The following is a 17,770-nucleotide window of genomic DNA, read 5'->3' on the forward strand; positions in this document are numbered from 1 at the left end:
CTGCGATTGCCTGGCAACCAGTTCAGGGTGTCCCCTGCCCACTGCCCGAAGATAGCTGAGATGGGCTCCATGTGTAACATTATTTTGTTGTTGACTCATTGTTTTTGTTCTGTTTTTATTTAAGGTTCGAAATAAAGTTTTCATTCATTCATTCAAGCTAAAGTTCAGAAGAAGGCTTCCCTCACACTCCAAGGTCACTTCAGCTGTCTCCTGTTGGTACACTTAGTTCTGCTGTTAGGAATAATAAAATCCGACCCGTGTGGAAATGTCGGCCTTCCTGGTCATTTTTCTCTCAAGAAACGAGCGCTCATAATTGCTGGATGAATGTAGGTCATGTTTGGTTAACGGAGTCAGATAACTAATTTGAAACATTTGGTAAACGGTACAATTTGATACCGTAAATTCCGGACTATAAGCCGCTACTTTTTTCCCAAATGTTCAACCCTGCGGCTTATTCAGTGATGCGGCCAATTTATGTATTTTTTCTAGCAGCCGCCAGCGGCGCTCGAGTACAAAAGGTAAGATTTAGACCGGTGGAATATATGCGAGTGTGTTGCTAACGTGTTTTTGATTATGGGAGCGTGGGACGACGTCTATGTGACAAAGCCTCTTTCCCATACTGGGGAAGACGACTTTAATGACGTCAGTTATAAGGAGGAAGATGAGCACAGTTTACCATGATTTTTACAGATACCGTTTTTTTTTAACAGACCCGTTTACTTGTGTCGCGAGCGAGTTTCTAGTGGCGTTTTGCTAACCTTCACAGACACTGTTTGGGATGAAAGTTATAGTATTATTATTAAAGCTTTGAAAACTCTCTCGGTGTACCGTCTTTCTTTGTAAATATGTGTAACCATGTATAATATGTATTTGCAACGGTTTATTTTTGTAATGTATTTATTTTAGACACTTATTCTGATATGTCTTCCACGGGCGAATCAAAAAGAAGGGGCGAATACAACGGGGGCTGATGGGTAGTGGAGTAAAGGTGAGACGTGTTTGTGGACGCAGCGGACAATAATGGATATATATTTTTCCTACCCTTACCTTTGGAAATATACATTTTTTTCCCCCTTGGATTATTTTCAACGGGACCCGGACTCTGCAGGTCTGCGTCATATCTTAAGTACCGGTATCATTTTACGTTCAATCTGCCTGCTGGTGTTTTAGGACTGTGTACTACATACTCAGTTACAATTGCGGGACTTAAAGTCAGGTTTGAGTTAATTTCGTGATTGTGTAGCATGTTTTAATGTGGGCGCATGCGGCTTATATGCAGGTGCGGCTTGTGTAAGTACAAAAGGGGTTATCCTCTTAAAATGTGGTGGGTGCGGCTTATAATCAGGTGCGCTCTATAGTCCGGAATTTACAGTAGTTATAATTCCCAACAGACCCAATACACTTTATACGATACATGTGGACGTTATGTAGAACTGCACTTACCTTGCGGTTCTGCCCACCAAAAAACATATTTTTCCAATATCAAACATTTTTGAATAACCCCCAAGGAGCCTTAAGTGTTTTAAGCCTGACAAACAACACATTCAACAGTTTGGGGATTGTTTTATCATACAAAAAAACAACAATGACACGGTTCAATAAATTTAAAGGTGTCTTGCCCATGCAAGGTTTCTAATTTTACTCACTACACACAGTATCTGCTTAAAACGATTCGAATGCCTATTAAGAGCACAATGAAGAAACTATACATGTGTCTGGAGAGAACATCTTTAGTCTTTTTACAAGGTTGTGTCAACACAAATCGTTATATTCTACCAGTCTAAAAATAACCTTCGTAACTGATTACAAAAAAAATCAAGTGAGTTCAAAGAAAAAGAACTGTAATCTACCCTCTTCAAAACTCTCAGGATTCTGCCCGATCGTAGTTTGTCTCAAAACATTTTCACATGAATCCAGAAAAAAAAAAAAATCAAAACTAACATGTTGAAGACATTTGAATTTCAAAAGGCACAACCCGAAGCTTTGGACCTGCCAAAACATTTGAAAGACAGATCCAAACGGGACATTCACAATGAGACGCTTCAAATTTCTGATATTTGGGTCGGATTCACTTGGTCCTGTTAAATCAAATCTGGCTACGCATATTTTCTAAGTCAGGGGTGTCAAACTATTTGAGCTCGGGGCCACATGCTAGAAAAAAAATCTCTCGGGTGCCAGACTAGTGGATTGCAGTATAGCAAAAGAAAGAGGGTGAAAAAGAGAGGAAGTGAAAAAAAGATTTAGAGAGAAACAAATGAAAGGGAGAGAGAAATAAAGAGAGCATAATATAGAAAGGGACAAAAAGGAGAAAGAAGGATACAAAAAAAGTAAGATATAAAAAGGGAGAAAGCGAGACAAAGGGAGAGAGAAACCAAATAAAAGAATAGGAGATGAGGAGAAAGAGACAGGAAAAATGAGCGAATGTGGGATACTTAGAGAGAGAAAGAAAGAGTGCGGAATAGAGAAAGTGAAAAAAGACATGGCTGAAGAGAGGGAGAGAGAAAAGAAAGAGAAAGTGAAAGAGGAAAAAAAAGCATAAGAGAAATAGAGGGTGAGAAAGAAAGAAGAGAGTGAAAGAAAGAGTGAGATAGGAAGAGAGTGAAAAATGAGAAGAAAATAAGAGCGTGAGAAAAACATAAAATGAGAGGACGAGAGAGGCTGCTACAGTTGTTTTGTGAGTGGCACCTGGCTTTGGCGGCATCAAGTGGCCATATTTAAAACCTCAACTCATCGTTCTATCGTGCTTCGTTTCGTAATGTCTCGCGGGCCAGATTAAAAGCCTTGGCGGGCCCTTATCTGGCCCGCGGGCCACACGTTTGACACATGTGTTCTAAGTGGACTACAACAGAAATTTAACCTAAAGGTGATCAACATGAACGTAATATGATCGGATTTTATCGGAATTCAAAACTAATTTCCGAGTCAAAAAACAACAACCACGGATTCGCCAAAAGAAGAGAATGTGAAATTTGAGGTGTCATTTTGTAAAAAAAGTTGATTCGCTGTGCTGCTTCGTGTCAGTGAGTGGACAGCAGATTCTGATTTGATATTATTGGCAAATCCAATCAGTCGGATGGGTAAATTGACAGGCGGGTGGGACCAGTTTTTTCCGTGTGGTAGAATCTCACCTGGTCAGCGATAGCGTTCTCTGTGATCTCTGTGCCGGTCCCTCGAACGCTCCCGGTCCTTCTCTCGGCTCCAAGAACGTTCCCTGTGCCTCCGAGACGTCCCGGCGCTTTCCCAACGGGGCGAGGATTCCCTGTAGCGCTCCCGCTCCCTGTCTCGTTCCCGGTCTCTGTCCCGGTCCCTATCGCGGTCCCTGTCGCGCTCTCCGAAATGGCTGCCGCTCCTGTAGGAAAAACAAAAAGCGGGATTCCGACGAGTTAGCAGTGTTCTGGTTTGCCCGCGTCCCTGCGTCCTAGACGCACCATTTTTGCTGGGGACGCATCGTCTCAAATCAACGAGGTCCCCGGGACACAACTTTTTTGACACAAAATTGTCATTATTACCCGATTACCGTATTTTCCGCACTATAAGGCGCACATAAAATCTGAATCTTTTTTAAAAAAAGCTGACTACGCGCCTTATAATCCGGTGCACCTTATATTGAATTACAAGGTCTCGCAACTTACGGTAAGCAGCCACCGACTCCATTTTTCGCGTAGAAGAAGTGCGCTGTGCATACTGGGAAATATTAAACAACGATTCTTTATTATTTGTGCGTTTGTATAAAGACCCTGAAATGGCTCCTATTAAGAGACACGCTTACAACGCGGAGTTTAAACTCAAGGCGATCAGTCACGCAGTAGAACACGGGAATAGAGCAGCAGCGAGAGAGTTCAACATTAATGAATCGAACACGAGAGTGGCTCGAGCCGGCAGAATTAAGAGTCCCCCTAGGAACTCCTGTAATTTTGATGAGACAGAAGCGCTATATGGTAGTTACCGTTTAACTACTAAACAGGAACGCAGACTCTCCTCACCTACCCCTTCCAAAATAGAACATCCCTGTTTTCTATAAAACACATTGAACCATTTCCCATCAGAATCGGCAAAAGTCGACCTAACCCCGACTTCCTGAAGAATCCAATGTTGACATAAAGCATGCGCAAGCGAACGCACCTGTAGCTGGAGTTCCCATGGATGGAGGCCAGGCAGTCTTTGAGAGAAGTGACGAGGGCTTGGCAGCGCTCGTCGCCATAAATGCTCGACTGCTTGATGGTGGCGATTGCCGTCAGCAGCGTTTCCATGGCTTCTCTCACGTCTCCTGCAAACAAAAAATATGCAGGAAGTTACATTGTAACGTTTCGTTTTTGGGGGAACGCTCACGTTTTCTGTGCACTTACCTGTTGTTGCTCCCGTCACGGCCTTGGTAATGGCGCTGCTTGCCACTGCTTTATTCCTGTTCAACAGCTCTTCATACTCTCTGTCACCCCTAAGATGTTCGCACAGAACACAGGTTTTAAGCTGATCATCTAATAAAGGCCAAAAGACACTTTTATCCCAACACTATGGCTACTACTAGGATTCGTAATACCCTTTTCATGACCAAATTTCTAGCACTTTTAAGAACTTTCAAAGCCATGTTTCAAATTTCTCCAGTAACATTAAAAGTAGGAGTTTGGTGTGAATCATGTCACAAACCTAGCTGCATAGTCTGAAACTCATGACAAAAAGTTACCGGACGGCAGGGCAGCCCACTCTGAAAACTTGCCTGCCCCATTTTTCACAACTTGAAACACAGTAAGACAACTCATCGCAAAAAAAAACGCATTTTTGCAAAGTATTAAGGATTGATAATCAGAATATATAACAGAACAACACTTTTTATTATAAATCTACTTATAACATTCATTGCATGTACAAGACATCGCTGTTTTCCATCTGCCATCAGTATGTACCTGTATTGACTCATCTTCATCGTCTGCTACAAGCCATGTGAACTCCTCTTTCCACGATGCTTTTAATGTACGTTTACGTTTTGTGGCGTGATCAATTTTGTTAGCTTCCTTTGAATCTTTCTTCTGGGGCTGAGGTTTTGACTTGATTCCTAACCACTTCTCCATTTTTCTTGTGTTCTGTGCGTCTACTTTGGAAAATTATATGCAAATGTGCGACCTTATAGCGCTCGGGAAAGTCCCAAAGCACGAAATTATTCGATGCAGAATTCTGATCAGCTGCAGAGTATGAAAATTGCCAAACGTACCGAGATTTCCTAACCAAACGAAGATTTCGAAATTGGAATAAAGCCAAGGTTTGATTTGACATATTTTTTCTTTCTTTCTTGAAAGTTGTCGGCCACCCGGGCGCAGACGTTTTGTAAGTTTTACGCCCGACGTAAAAGATGCACGCCCCGGGTGTCAGGGCAGACGTTATTTCAGACACTGCTTTCCATTTATGGAGACATTTGATTTTTAGATCTCGAGTAAACCACGAATATACTTGTGGGTCTAAACAATATGTGTGTAAATATTTCTCTCTTCATATAGGTGTTGAGTAAAATGGCAGTAATATGTAGCTGGCATTTTCAGTTGCAGGAAGTTCTTCCCATGACAATTTACCTACGGGAAACGCTTCCTTAATAAATGTCCATTAAAAAAAAAAAAAAAATCATAATCCTTGCACTAACACACATTTCATAGTGTCCTGTTTAAGTGTAGCATGGACCTGTCCTCTCACGCAGGACCCGTAGGGGGATATTCCACCTCAGAATACAATGCCATACAAACTAATGCAGGCTGCTATTAATCAAAAGGGAAGAATAAATGCAATGGCAAAGCAAAGCCACCAGAAAGCAGTGTTGCTGTCATTTTTAAGCAGACTTGCTGACGTGACAACAATTTCAAGCATTTACAGACACTTCACCCAAAATTCACGAACTGATCAATCCCTGAACAAAAAAACATTAAAATTCAATCATTTTCAAGGATTCCGAGCACCCATCCGAACCCACAATGAGACACAATCGTAAATAAAAATGGATCCCCTCCTTACTTTTGTTGCCCGTACGCATGGCTTCTGTGTCCGTCTTGTGCCGGGGGGAAGTAAGCTGGATTTATATGCAGGCTCGGGGGCAGGCGGCTCGGCACACCGAAAGGGGGAGGTGGGTACAGATGCGGCGGAGTGATGTTAGGCGGCAGAAGCGGGAAGGGAGGTGGCAGCCCAGGGAAGGGGCTAGAATGTGGAGGGAATGTGTTTCCAATCGGATGGGGCGGAAAGTTAGGGGGCATACTGGGAGGATGGCTGTCCCCTCGGAAAGACGAGGGCACTGGTGAATCGTCCCTGGAGCTATTCCGCATGGGGTATCCTGCCGAGAAAAATTGGTTTTGCGGTTAAACGCTACATTTACAAGTGGACCACCGAATAATGGCGGCGCTCTTACGTTTATTAGCGACATCCTCAAACATGGAAATGTTTTGATGAGTGGCAAAGCGACAGTCTATTTTTTCCCCGTTCAGAGTACATTGGGGAATCATTTCCAACAAGGTTTTTAAGGACGTCTCGGAGGTCACCACGACCTTGGCATAGCTGTAGTAAAGAATGAATAAATGAATACTTTATTGGAACATTAAAATAATAACAGAACAAAAACAATAACTCAACAACAAAATAATATTACACATGTTTGAAAAGAAGTAGTAAAAGCAAATGCTTATATTCCCTACCTCTTCATCTTCCCTATTAAATACACCAATTATAGAACAACAATTGTAATAATATTAATAATAACAGTTATGATAATAGCAACAATATAACAAAGTTAACCATAGTTCTAGACGCACTATTCCCTATCTCTTGTATCACTCATACCCCATTTTCTTCATCTCTGTATTCCGCCAGTAATGTTTTTTTGTATTTAAAATTGAACAAGTGAATAGTTGGACATTGTTTGATCTCGTCTTGTAAATTGTTCCAAAGTTTGACTCCACACACAGACACACACATACTTTTCCTGGTGGTTCTCACCTTTGGGATTATGAATTTACTACAGCCCCTGAAGTTATAATTTCCTTCTTTCCTGGCACTATGTTTTTGTTGACCTTAAATAGCAGTTGTGCAGTTAATTTTTTTACAAAATCATCTAATTTTAATAATTTGGACTGCGGGAATAAAATATTAGTATGATCTCAACATCCTAACCTGTGTATGGTTCTAATTGCACATTTTTGGAGGATAAAAAAAGAGCTGCTATAGTGAACTTTTGTAATGATTGCCCCAGACTTCTGCACAATATGTGAAGTATGGCCGAACTAGAGAACAATATAATACAATGCATTATAGTTCAAAAGGAATTTGGCTTTATTAATTATTGAAATGCTTTTAGATACTTTAGTTTGTATGTGTCTGATGTGAGTTTTCCAGCTTAATTTATCGTCTATTATGACCCCTAAAAACGTAAGTGTTTTTTTTTTCAACATTAGGAGGTGCTAAATAATACAAAGTGCCTTTAAAAATATATCTAACTTCCCCTTGAAGATGTTTTAGGCCACATTTCAGATTCTAAAAAAAAAAAAAAAAAAAAAGTGTATATATAAAATCACTTACCCTCTTGATTGGCCATTGACTTTATTCTCTGCAAATTTGACGTCGACAATATTCCTGACACCTAACCTTTCGGCCAATTGATGGAGGTCATTTTCAGATGTCCACTAAAGGGAAATGAAACGAGAAGAGAAATAAGTATTAAAAGGGTTCACATATTTTTACTGCCACAACTCTGAATGGGCAATGACACGCATGTACTCTTTTGATTGCTTACCGTTTCCGTTTATCCAACATTCAACAAAATGCCATCATTTCCAATGAGTAGTGGTATTTAGTGTATTCAGTTATTATAATTCATTTCAACACAATGAAATTGAGTGAATTTATTGTTGGTGTCATGTTTCAAAAGTTGAGGGCTAGATGGCCTCCCATCAGGTCCCTCTCCTCACATGGTTAGTCTGTGCCTTGCCATAAATCATATTTAACTTCCCAATTGATTGACACCTTCTCAGCCAATAGCAGAATGACGATGGATGATGGCGTTTTGGGGACCTCTTTCCCCTACTAAAGGACGGGAGGGGCTTAGATATCATAAAAAAAGGCTAAATTAAAATAAAGAAGAGTCAGAAATACTCCACTGCCTTGAGATGGTCCGGTCCAATTCATTTCTAGCACCGCCATTACTGTAGTTCTATTTTTGAACAGTTCCTGCAACATTTTTGTGGTATATCTTCTCTTTTTGTAGTATTACTGTACTTCTATTCCTATTTCTGAAGTCCCATTTTTGTAGCAGTTCTGTATCATTACTAGTTTTATTAGATAGTATTTTTGCAGCATTTCTGTAATACAATGTAGTATTTTTGTAGCATTACTCTAGTCAACTTTTTGTGGTATTTGGTCGTGTTTTTTTGGTGTTTTTACTGTAACAACTTTGCTTTTATTCTGTAGTATTTCTAAAGTCGTCTCAATCCAATTTTTACCATGGCATCATATTTGTATCATATCTGTAGTATTTTTGTAATACCTCATGTGCGGTCCCTTCTCAAGGTTTCTTCATTTTCCTCATTTTGAGGTTTTTGAGTTTTTCCTTCCCCTCATTTGGTTTTAGATCAGGAGATGGTGTAATAATCGCTTGATGTTTGTGATAATCTGTGGCCTTTGCAACCGTTTGAGACTCCTTGTGATTAAGGGCTATACAAATAAACATGACTTGACTGAGGATTTTGAGATTACGCATCTCAATATTATGAGACAAATCTCTCCCCGTATAAGTGTTAAATTGACAGAAATATGTAGCTGAAATTTTCAGTTGCAGGAATGTCTTCCCATAACAATTTACCAATGGAAAACCAACCTGCTTTTTTTTGCTTGCATGGTCGTCAATATCTGATTCCTAATCCTCCAAATTTCATAGTGCCCTGTTTAGCATGCACCTGTCTGCTTGAGCACGACCCATAGGGGGCGATGACGCTTCATAGGTCAATCCAATGATAATTACGAGGGAGGAAATGCAATGACAAAGCCACCAGAGAGCAGTGTAGGCGTCATTTTTACATAGACTTGCTGTGAAACATGGCAGCAATTTGAAGCATTTACAAGCACTCAACCCAAAATTCAAACGCTTTTCAATCGTTGAAAACACCCGTATAAACCCTATACTAGAGGTAAGCTCGGGACTGAAAAATCCAGCCAGATTTGACTCGCGAGTAATACAACAAAATAATTTGAGGGACTGAGCCCAAATCCAACTTGAGTTTTCATAATGTTTTGTGAAGAGGAGGTAGGAGGAAGAAAGTGTGATTTTTGCCAACTCCGCCTCCCTGCTACTCTTTGTCCGGCAAAGCCAGCGGCATGTTTCCTATTCTTTGTGGAGTATTTGCACGCATGCAAAGGACGGTTGAATAACAATTCTTGAAAAGTCAGCAAGAGAAGCCTGCCCGAACAAACGATCGACATTCTAAGCCCGACAAATAATTTGGTCCTGTGTTCGAACCCAGCCCTAAGATCTTACCTCTACCCTGTATATATTGTGTATACAACAACTATCCTGCTCGTCTTGGGATCAAGAGATCGCGGGTTTGATTCCCGGCTCCTCCGTGTTACACGTCAAAGTGTCCTTGGGCAAGACACTGAATCCCTAACGCCCCCAATAAGCGGTGTGTGAGTGTGTGTGTGAATGGGTAAGTGTGAAGCGCTTTGGGAGGTCTTCATTGACTTGAAAGGCGCTATAGAAATGCAGACCATTTACCATTCAACTCACCCAAGAGAAATTCCCAATACATAACGTGAATTTTCTTGACTGCCGTGTTTCCTTTTCATCTCTCGGTGAAGCCGCTTCTTCCACTTTTGTTGGCCTTGTTCTTCCAGTATCTGATTTCAAAGTATCTTTTGTGTCTCGTTCGACAGACCCAGAGAGTACAGCATCATCAAAGAGGTCATTTGTCTCATCGATTCTGTCCAGATCCTGTGGTAGCATTTACAAGAGGAAGCATGGTGATAAAACGTGGTAATATTGTTAAATATAACTGCATTTTAAACATGTTGTTCTACTCTATGGGGTTAATAGAGAGAATGAGGCATAACCCTATCTACTTTTGCAATACATGCGAAAAGACTCACCTCGTCGTTCTGATTCGGGTCATGGTAAATGTCGTCCATCTCCGTATTGGATTTACTCGGTCCAGCTGCAGCCATCACGAGGGCCAGGGATCATTCAAAGAATGACAATGACTGTGATGTTGTTTATTTCTTTTGCGATTAATCAAAGCCTCGGTATATAAATTTTACACAAGATGCGGAACCAAAAGAAAGAGAAAATGATGATGCTGGGTCATATTTATACTTTTAGTTGACACGCACATTGGCTAACGTTAGCAAACGTCGGTAGCGGATGTATAGCAATAAACGTTCATTAGTCTATCGACTTAGCACGATAGAACGATTGCTGCCAAAATGAAAATGAAAGGAAACGACACACACGTCTTACAACACGTTTTTTTTAGATTGTTACAATTTCAAAATTTGGCCATTGAGGCTATTCTTGCTAACGTACCTGCCTGGTCATGTGTACCTGTTATATGCCGCCGCCTAGAAACATAAGAAACATTAGTTCCGACTCTTTGGTTGGCAGTAGGAGAGGGGGCTAAGATATGGAAATATTTAATATTTTTGAATAAATGTAATCAGAAACAAGATCAGATAGAGTTTTTCCCCATAAATTGTTTATTTGAGGATTTGACGTGAGACAAAAGCAAACGTTAAGGTCACGTTGCATCACGTGTTTAGTTTGAGCCAATTCTAATATTGTGTAAGGAAGAGGGCGTGCATTGTTTCTGACGTTGCAGGAACAGTCTGCAGAGGTTAGGTTCGCGTAAACAGCAAAGCCAAATGTTGTCCTCCGTGATTGCAAAAAGAGTAAGTTAGATTATTTTTAAATATATAACAAACTCTATTTAATTATCTGTCAAGCCCTGTTTCGAGATCTAGACTGTTTTAGCCAATGCCTATTTTTCTCTACTGTAACAGTTTTCTGATTGTGTGCTTGATGTAATCATATTTATTTGAAATATATTTACACCGTCTTTGTCCGTTTTGTGTTGGGTATTAACAGTTTTCCTGAGTGGAATTTTCGATTTTTGCAATCTAAGTTGTACAACAGGCAAGCGTGAGATATTATGCAACTGTCCTTTTGCTGCATTCGGTCAATGGCAACTTGAAACTGCGAAAAAATGTGATTGTTTGTACCTGCCCACATTAAGTAGCATCAACTCTGAATTAGTTTGACGTTTAGTACCATGTCTGAAAGCCTTTATTATTAATTTGCATCACAACTGTGAATGCATACCTGTCAACACTGCATACCTGTCAAGCTCCAGGGCTCCATGCCCTTACAAACTGTAGTATTTTCCAGACATGGGACCAAGTCACACATGTGCAAGTCTCAAGTAAGTCTCAAGTCTTCACCTTCAAGTCCCAAGTAAGTCCCAAGTATTTTTTTCTTGGGCAAGTCAAGTCACAAGTCAAGTCCCGAGTCTTAGATTGCCAAGTCCAAGTCAAGTCACAAGTCATAAAAACAGCGACTCGAGTCGACTCGAGTCCAAGTCACTAAGTCTCAAGTCCCCATGTCTGGTATTTTCCCTTACAAAATAGAAAATAATCTTACACCATATTTTTTTCCAAACGTGTTTATTTATGTAGTTTCACATGTTATATTCTACATGTGTTTCGTTATTTCATATATATTGTTAATTAACATTTTGTTGTGAGATACTGAGTTGCTCGACATGAATGAGGTCGCTTGGACGTTCACTGTAGAAGGAAAAAAATACATGCAATTAAGTAGAATAATACATTTTCTTATTCAAACTATTAATTCATTTTCTGCATTAAATTATTCTTGGTATTGTACTGATTAAAGTGATAACCACTAACCTGTCTTTTTATTACTTTCTCCTTTTTTTCTTAACTTCTTTATACAACAATAATAATTCGTCATATAATGCATCAAAGCAAGTGAGCCGTTTGAGAGTCGGCTCTCTTTAATGAGTTGAGCCGAAAAAGCCGGTTCTCTAAAAAGAGACGGACTTCCTTTCACTACACAACTCGAACTCGTTTGACTTGATTGATTTGCCGTTTCGTGATAGTCGGTGTTTACCGGATGGTACCCATAACTGACATATTTGTGTTTTTCCGTACAGATTTTCTTGTACGTCGTACACGTCTTAAAATGCATAATAAACATACTTTGTACGGCAAAAACGTACAGGTTGACAGGTATGACACTGAGTGACCGAAGTTGGCCAAATTCATGCAAAAAAGTCATGAGGTAATCCTCTTCCAGGATGAGCAGGATGCAATGAATGTTGCCATAACAAATATTGGGGCGGCAGTAGCTCAGGAGGTCCGTGTTACATGTCGAAGTGTCCTTGGGTAAGACACTCAACCCCTAATACCCCCAATAAGCAGGTTAGCGTCTTACATGGCTGCAATACAAGGCCGCTATTGGGAAATGTGGAGCACATTGTAAAACGCTTTGGGAAGTCATTGACTTGAAAAGCGCTATATAAATGCAAATCATTTCATTTCATTTCATATTGTCAACATAAAATATAGGTTATTCATATGCTATGAAATAGAATTGTGTTTTAAGCTTAAATTTAAACAGTTCCACTGAGGTTGCAGATCGAATCTCAGGAGGAAGAGTATTCCACAGCACTGGCGCCAGAATGGAGAATGCTCTCGAACTTGCGGCTCTCTTCTTGGCTCTTGGGATCACTAGTAAACCAGCATTTTCAGAGCGAAGGCTCCGGACTGGAACATAGGGGGGAAATTCAATCTGAAAGATACGAGGGAGCAAGTCCATGCATGATTTTGTAAACTACCAACAGAACCTTAAAATCACATCTTAAGCTAACAGGGAGCCAATGCAGATTAGATAAAATTTGGGTAATGTGATCAAACTTTCTTGTCTTAGTTAAAAGCCTTGCTGCAGAATTTTGTACCAGCTGAACGCTCTTGATTTTGGACTTTGGGAGACCAGAGAGTAGTGCATTACAGTAATCGGGAGGTAACAAACGCATGAATTATAATTTCCACATCCGAATGAGACAGCAAAGGGCGAATTTTAGCAATGTTGCGAAGATGGAAAAAAAAGCTGTTCTAGTAATATTCTAACGTGTGTTTGAAAGGACAGATTGTGGTCAAATATGACACCTACATTTTTGACTGAGTCACTCTGGGTGATATTACATTTGTCAATGTTCAGAGCAGTTTTTAAGAACAAGTCACGGAATTTAGATGGACCAATAATAAACATTTTGGGTTTTTTTCAGTGTTAAGGCGCAAGAAGTTGAGTGACATCCATTCTTTTATCTCAGTGAGGCAGGCTTCCAAATTTTCACAGTCTAGTGGGGCCTGTTCCTCCATTGGATGATATAGTTGGGTGTCATCTGCGTAGCAATGGAAACTGATATTATACTAGTGAATAATATCATCTAATGGAAGCATGTAAATTCTGAAAAGAAGGGGGGCGATATTGTAATGCCGCTCGATGATCAACGATGCACTCAGTCGCTGATTAATCCCGTTGCCGATTTAATAACAAAATAACAGGCGGTATAAACTCATTTAGACCGCTTGTATCCGTGATTTTGTTTACTCTGTTGTGACCCACAGTTTGCGATTATTAAGGGTAGGAACGTTGATTGACTGGTAAATCAAGAGCTTTGCCTTTCGGCGCAGCTCCTGCTTCACCCGACGGACCCCCAAGGGTCCACATGACTGCAGACACTGCACCGATCTGTTTATCTCCCGTTTCTCTTTTTGGAGTTTAAAGAAGATTTACCATAAAAAACTAACTTCATGGTTGTGTTCATTCTACTGTGTTCACATCAGTTGGTGGCAAGGATTAGCCAGACAGCATGCAGACCTGCTATCACTGGTCTGGTTCCCACCCGTTGTTACCGCGGCGATGCACCCGACGATGCCAGGACTGACCTGATCGAGATCCCTTTGCCCCCTTGGGAGGAAAAGCCCGGAGAGCCCGTTGACATCAAGAGACGACGCTTGCTCTATGAAAGCCGCAAGAGGGGCATGTTAGAGAACTGTATATTACTCAGGTATTTAGCCTTCCATCTTGAACAACTATTGTGTTTATTTTCTTTGGCATGCTGTGCTTATGTTTAATGTGTTTGGATATTCTTTGGTAAATCATGCGAAATTATTATTCGAACAAAATTTTTTTACCCTAACTTGCTCTTTTGGGACATGGCAGCCTCCGTGTTCTGCATCTCAATATAATTATCAAGTATTTCTTTAAGTTGCATGTTTTTGTAATTTGTCATGACTAATGAATTTTTATGGCCCTTGTAGCCTTTTTGCCAAGCGCTACTTGAATACGATGAGCGAGACCCAGTTGCAGCAGTATGACAGACTCATCAACGAACCTAGCAACGACTGGGACATTTACTACTGGGCTACAGGTAAAATTATCATGTCTTTTGTTTTGAGGGTACTCTACACAACAGTATCTCGGACCTGCCTGGTGTGTTCCTCGTTCTTTATGATGGTCTCTGTGCTTTAAACAGACCTCTGAGACTATCACAGTGCAGGTGCATTTGTACAGAGACTTAATTACACACAGGTGGATTCCATTTATCATGGTTAGTCATTTAGATTAACTTTGAATCATCCAGAGATCCTCACTGAACTTCTGGACAGAGTTTGCTGCACTTAAAGTACCGTAAATTCCGGACTAAAAGCCGCTACTTTTTTCCCAAACTTTCAACCCTGCGGCTTATTCAGTGATGCGGCCAATTTATGTAACTTTTCTAACGGCCGCCAGCGGCGCTCGAGTACAAAAGGTAAGATTTAGACTTCCACTTCTTAACTTGTGCTCAAATTTAATTAGCGTAGACATATCCTGATCATGCAAATTGCAATAAATAGGCACACGATGCAACTTTCAAGTTAAACGCAATCGAGCAGTCTGACATAGAAGGAAACAGAGCTACCGCACGCAAACTTTACTTAGCGAGCGTGATGCTAGCGTTTTTTTTGGTTAAGGGAGCGTGGGACGACGTCTATGTGTCAAAGTCATTTTCCCATACTGAAGGAAGACGACTTTGATGACGTCGGTTAAGAGGAGGAAGATAAGGACGGTTTGCCGTTCTTATTTCAAGTACGGTATGCTTTTTTAACAGAGCTGTTTACTGAGTTGAGAGCGTGTTTCTAGTAGCGTTTTGCTACCCTTCACAGGCAAGGTTTGGGATGAAAGTTATAATATTATTATTAAAGCTTTGAAAACTCTCTCGGTGTACCGTCTTACTTTGTAAATATGTGTAACCATGTATAATATGTATTTGCAACTTTATATTTTTGTAATGTATTTATTTTAGAAACTTATTCTGATATGTTTTGTACGAGCAAATGAGAAAGAAGGGGCGGGGCAAACGCAGGCTGACGGGAAGTGGAGTAAAGGTGAGACGTGTTTGTGGACGCGGCCGACAATAGTGGATATATATTTTTCCCACCCTTACCTTTGGAAATATACTTTTTTCCTTGGATTACTTTCCACGGGCACCTGGACTTTGCAGGTCTGCATTAAATCTTAAGTACCGGTATCATTCTCCAGTCAGTTTGCCGGCTGTGTTTTTTGAACTTTATCGGGTACTGGTTAAATTTCTGTTTGAATTGCGTTTTTTCAATGTGGGCGCATGCGGCTAGTATACAGGTGCAGCTTGTGTATGTACAAAATCGGTTTTACTCCCGAAATGTGGTGGGTGCGGCTTATAATCAAGTGCGCTCTATAGTCCGGAATTTACGGTAAATGGGCTGAATAATTTTGCACACACACTTTTTAGTTTTTTGTTAAAAATGTTTAAAATATCCAATAAAGTGCATTCCACTTCATGATTGTGTCCCACTTATTGTTAATGCTTCACAAGAAATTACAGTTTTAGATCTTTATGTTTGAAGTCTGAAATGTGGCAAAAGGTTTCAAAGTTCAAGGGGACCAAATAGTTTCGCAAGCCACTGTCGGACACACTTGTGCCCAATTCCAAAAACTTTGATAGGCAAAATACTTAAACATAACAGACAATCGTACATTTTTTTCCGCTGTTTTTTCACTGTGTTAAAACGACTCCTGGTCTTGTTTTATATTGACCTGTTGCAATAATTCACCCCCCCTCATTTCCTCTCTATATTCCAGAGGCTCAACCCACACCAGGCGTTTACCAAGGAGAAGTTATGGATATGCTTAAAGAGTTCACAAAGAATCGCGATCAGGAGCAGAGGTTGGATGCCCCCAACTTGGAATACTTAGAAAAGGAAGTTTAAAAGTTTCCTCTTCCTCCCCTTCAAACACCCCTGTTAAATATTTTTTTTTTCTCATTTGTGTGCTTGATGAAACAGTGACCCCTGTTGGACAATTGTATTGCGAAATATTCGCCGGTAGGAATGTGATGTGAGCTGCAACGAGTTTTCATATATTTTTCTTACATGTCCCATGATATTAGAGACTTATAATAATAATAATAATAATAATTTCCTTGTATTGTCATTCTGTGTAACAATGTACACAGAACGAAATGTCGATTGCACCTGACCCGTTGTAGCGAGCCGATGCAGCCGCAGCCAACAGAGGGCGCCGCCGACCACTTTTTAAGTCTTGTAAGTGGAGGTCTGAAAAAAGGCGCTGGTACAAGAAAGGTATGAAATAAATCTCAAACATGCAAATCCTTGTCTAGTCTTCAGTGGCGTTTTAATTACACATACAAAATCTCCCAATTGCACATGTGAATAAAATACCACATATATAATATTCAATCAGATATTTAGATGAAAAATGTGTGTTTGTTTCTCACGAAAATATTCAATTTCTTCCCTCTATGTACGAACTTAATTCATTGTGGGAGTAGCTTCGTAACCTGAAATTCCTTTTTGTAAGTAAAGACACATTTTGAATGTAAATGTGCCAATCCGTTCCAAGCTTTTTATAAACAGTACATTTTTTTTCAATAAATCATGAAAGAGCTTCAGAACTTGAAACAAAAACATGGCGATCTACCCAGACAAGGAATCCAACAAGGATCTGATTCTTTATAGATAGATAGATAGATAGATACTTTATTCATCCCCGCAGGGAAATTCACATTTCCAGCAGCATCCCTGCGCTGGAGAACAAAACAATAATAAAGCAAAAAGAATACAATACACAAATACTCAATGTGACGTGTTAATGCCCAAGGTAGCGTGTTATATAGAGTATCTAGATAGTGCTACACAGAATACACACTGCAATAAAAATACGGTAATATGCAATGTGGGGGGTGTGGTTTAATGTGGGCCTTTACTCCGCCGGGTGGAATTAAAGAGCCTCATGGCATGAGGAAGAAAAGATCTCCGCAGTCTGTCCGTGGTACAAGACTGTGACAGCAGTCTGTCGCTGAAACTGCTCTTCTGTCTGGAGATAATGCTGTGTAGTGGATGTGATGAATTGTCCATGATTGACCGCAGCTTTTCCAGTGCCCGTCTTTCGGCTACTGTTGTCAGGCTGTCCAGCTCTGTGCCCACAACAGAGCTCGCTTTCCTCACCAGTTTATTGAGACGAGAGGAATCCTTTTTCTTGACGCTGCCTCCCCAACACGCTGCCGCATAGAAGAGGGCGCTTGCCACAACAGTCTCATAGAATATTTTATTTGTTATAGAGCTTCACATCAAGGTTGCGGTAGGAATTGGATTCTACCTTTGGTCTTGACTGTGGGGTACTAAACTTTAAGAATCA

The 17,770-nt window shown here is 40.4% G+C and overlaps 2 protein-coding genes across 4 annotated transcripts; one reads left to right on the forward strand and one right to left on the reverse strand.

Moving 5' to 3' along the window:
* Positions 1-1,543: 1,543 nt before the first annotated feature.
* Positions 1,544-10,744, reverse strand: LOC148366849 (cleavage and polyadenylation specificity factor subunit 7-like). Of its 3 annotated transcripts, none has more exons than XM_088333663.1 (9): positions 10,556-10,744; positions 10,105-10,169; positions 9,746-9,949; positions 7,546-7,649; positions 6,383-6,528; positions 5,995-6,307; positions 4,347-4,435; positions 4,123-4,267; positions 1,544-3,349 (listed from the first exon to the last, which is right to left on the reverse strand). In XM_088333663.1, the coding sequence occupies exons 2-9, from the start codon at positions 10,141-10,143 to the stop codon at positions 3,133-3,135; spliced, it is 1,257 nt and encodes a 418-aa protein (XP_088189789.1). In that variant the 5' UTR covers positions 10,144-10,169; positions 10,556-10,744; the 3' UTR covers positions 1,544-3,132. The 3 variants fall into 3 exon arrangements, with proteins under 3 accessions (XP_088189789.1, XP_088189788.1, XP_088189787.1); XM_088333662.1 differs by having other exon boundaries at positions 10,538-10,744; XM_088333661.1 differs by having other exon boundaries at positions 10,105-10,744.
* Positions 10,745-16,722, forward strand: sdhaf2 (succinate dehydrogenase complex assembly factor 2). Its single transcript, XM_088333664.1, has 4 exons — positions 10,745-10,899; positions 13,879-14,102; positions 14,356-14,465; positions 16,196-16,722. The coding sequence occupies exons 1-4, from the start codon at positions 10,873-10,875 to the stop codon at positions 16,321-16,323; spliced, it is 489 nt and encodes a 162-aa protein (XP_088189790.1). The 5' UTR covers positions 10,745-10,872; the 3' UTR covers positions 16,324-16,722.
* Positions 16,723-17,770: the final 1,048 nt, after the last annotated feature.

The sequence above is a fragment of the Urocampus carinirostris genome, chromosome 4, assembly GCF_059441175.1.
Source record: "Urocampus carinirostris isolate Australia breed hairy pipefish chromosome 4, RoL_Ucar_1.0, whole genome shotgun sequence".
In the NCBI taxonomy this organism is placed as follows: Eukaryota; Metazoa; Chordata; class Actinopteri; order Syngnathiformes; family Syngnathidae; genus Urocampus; species Urocampus carinirostris.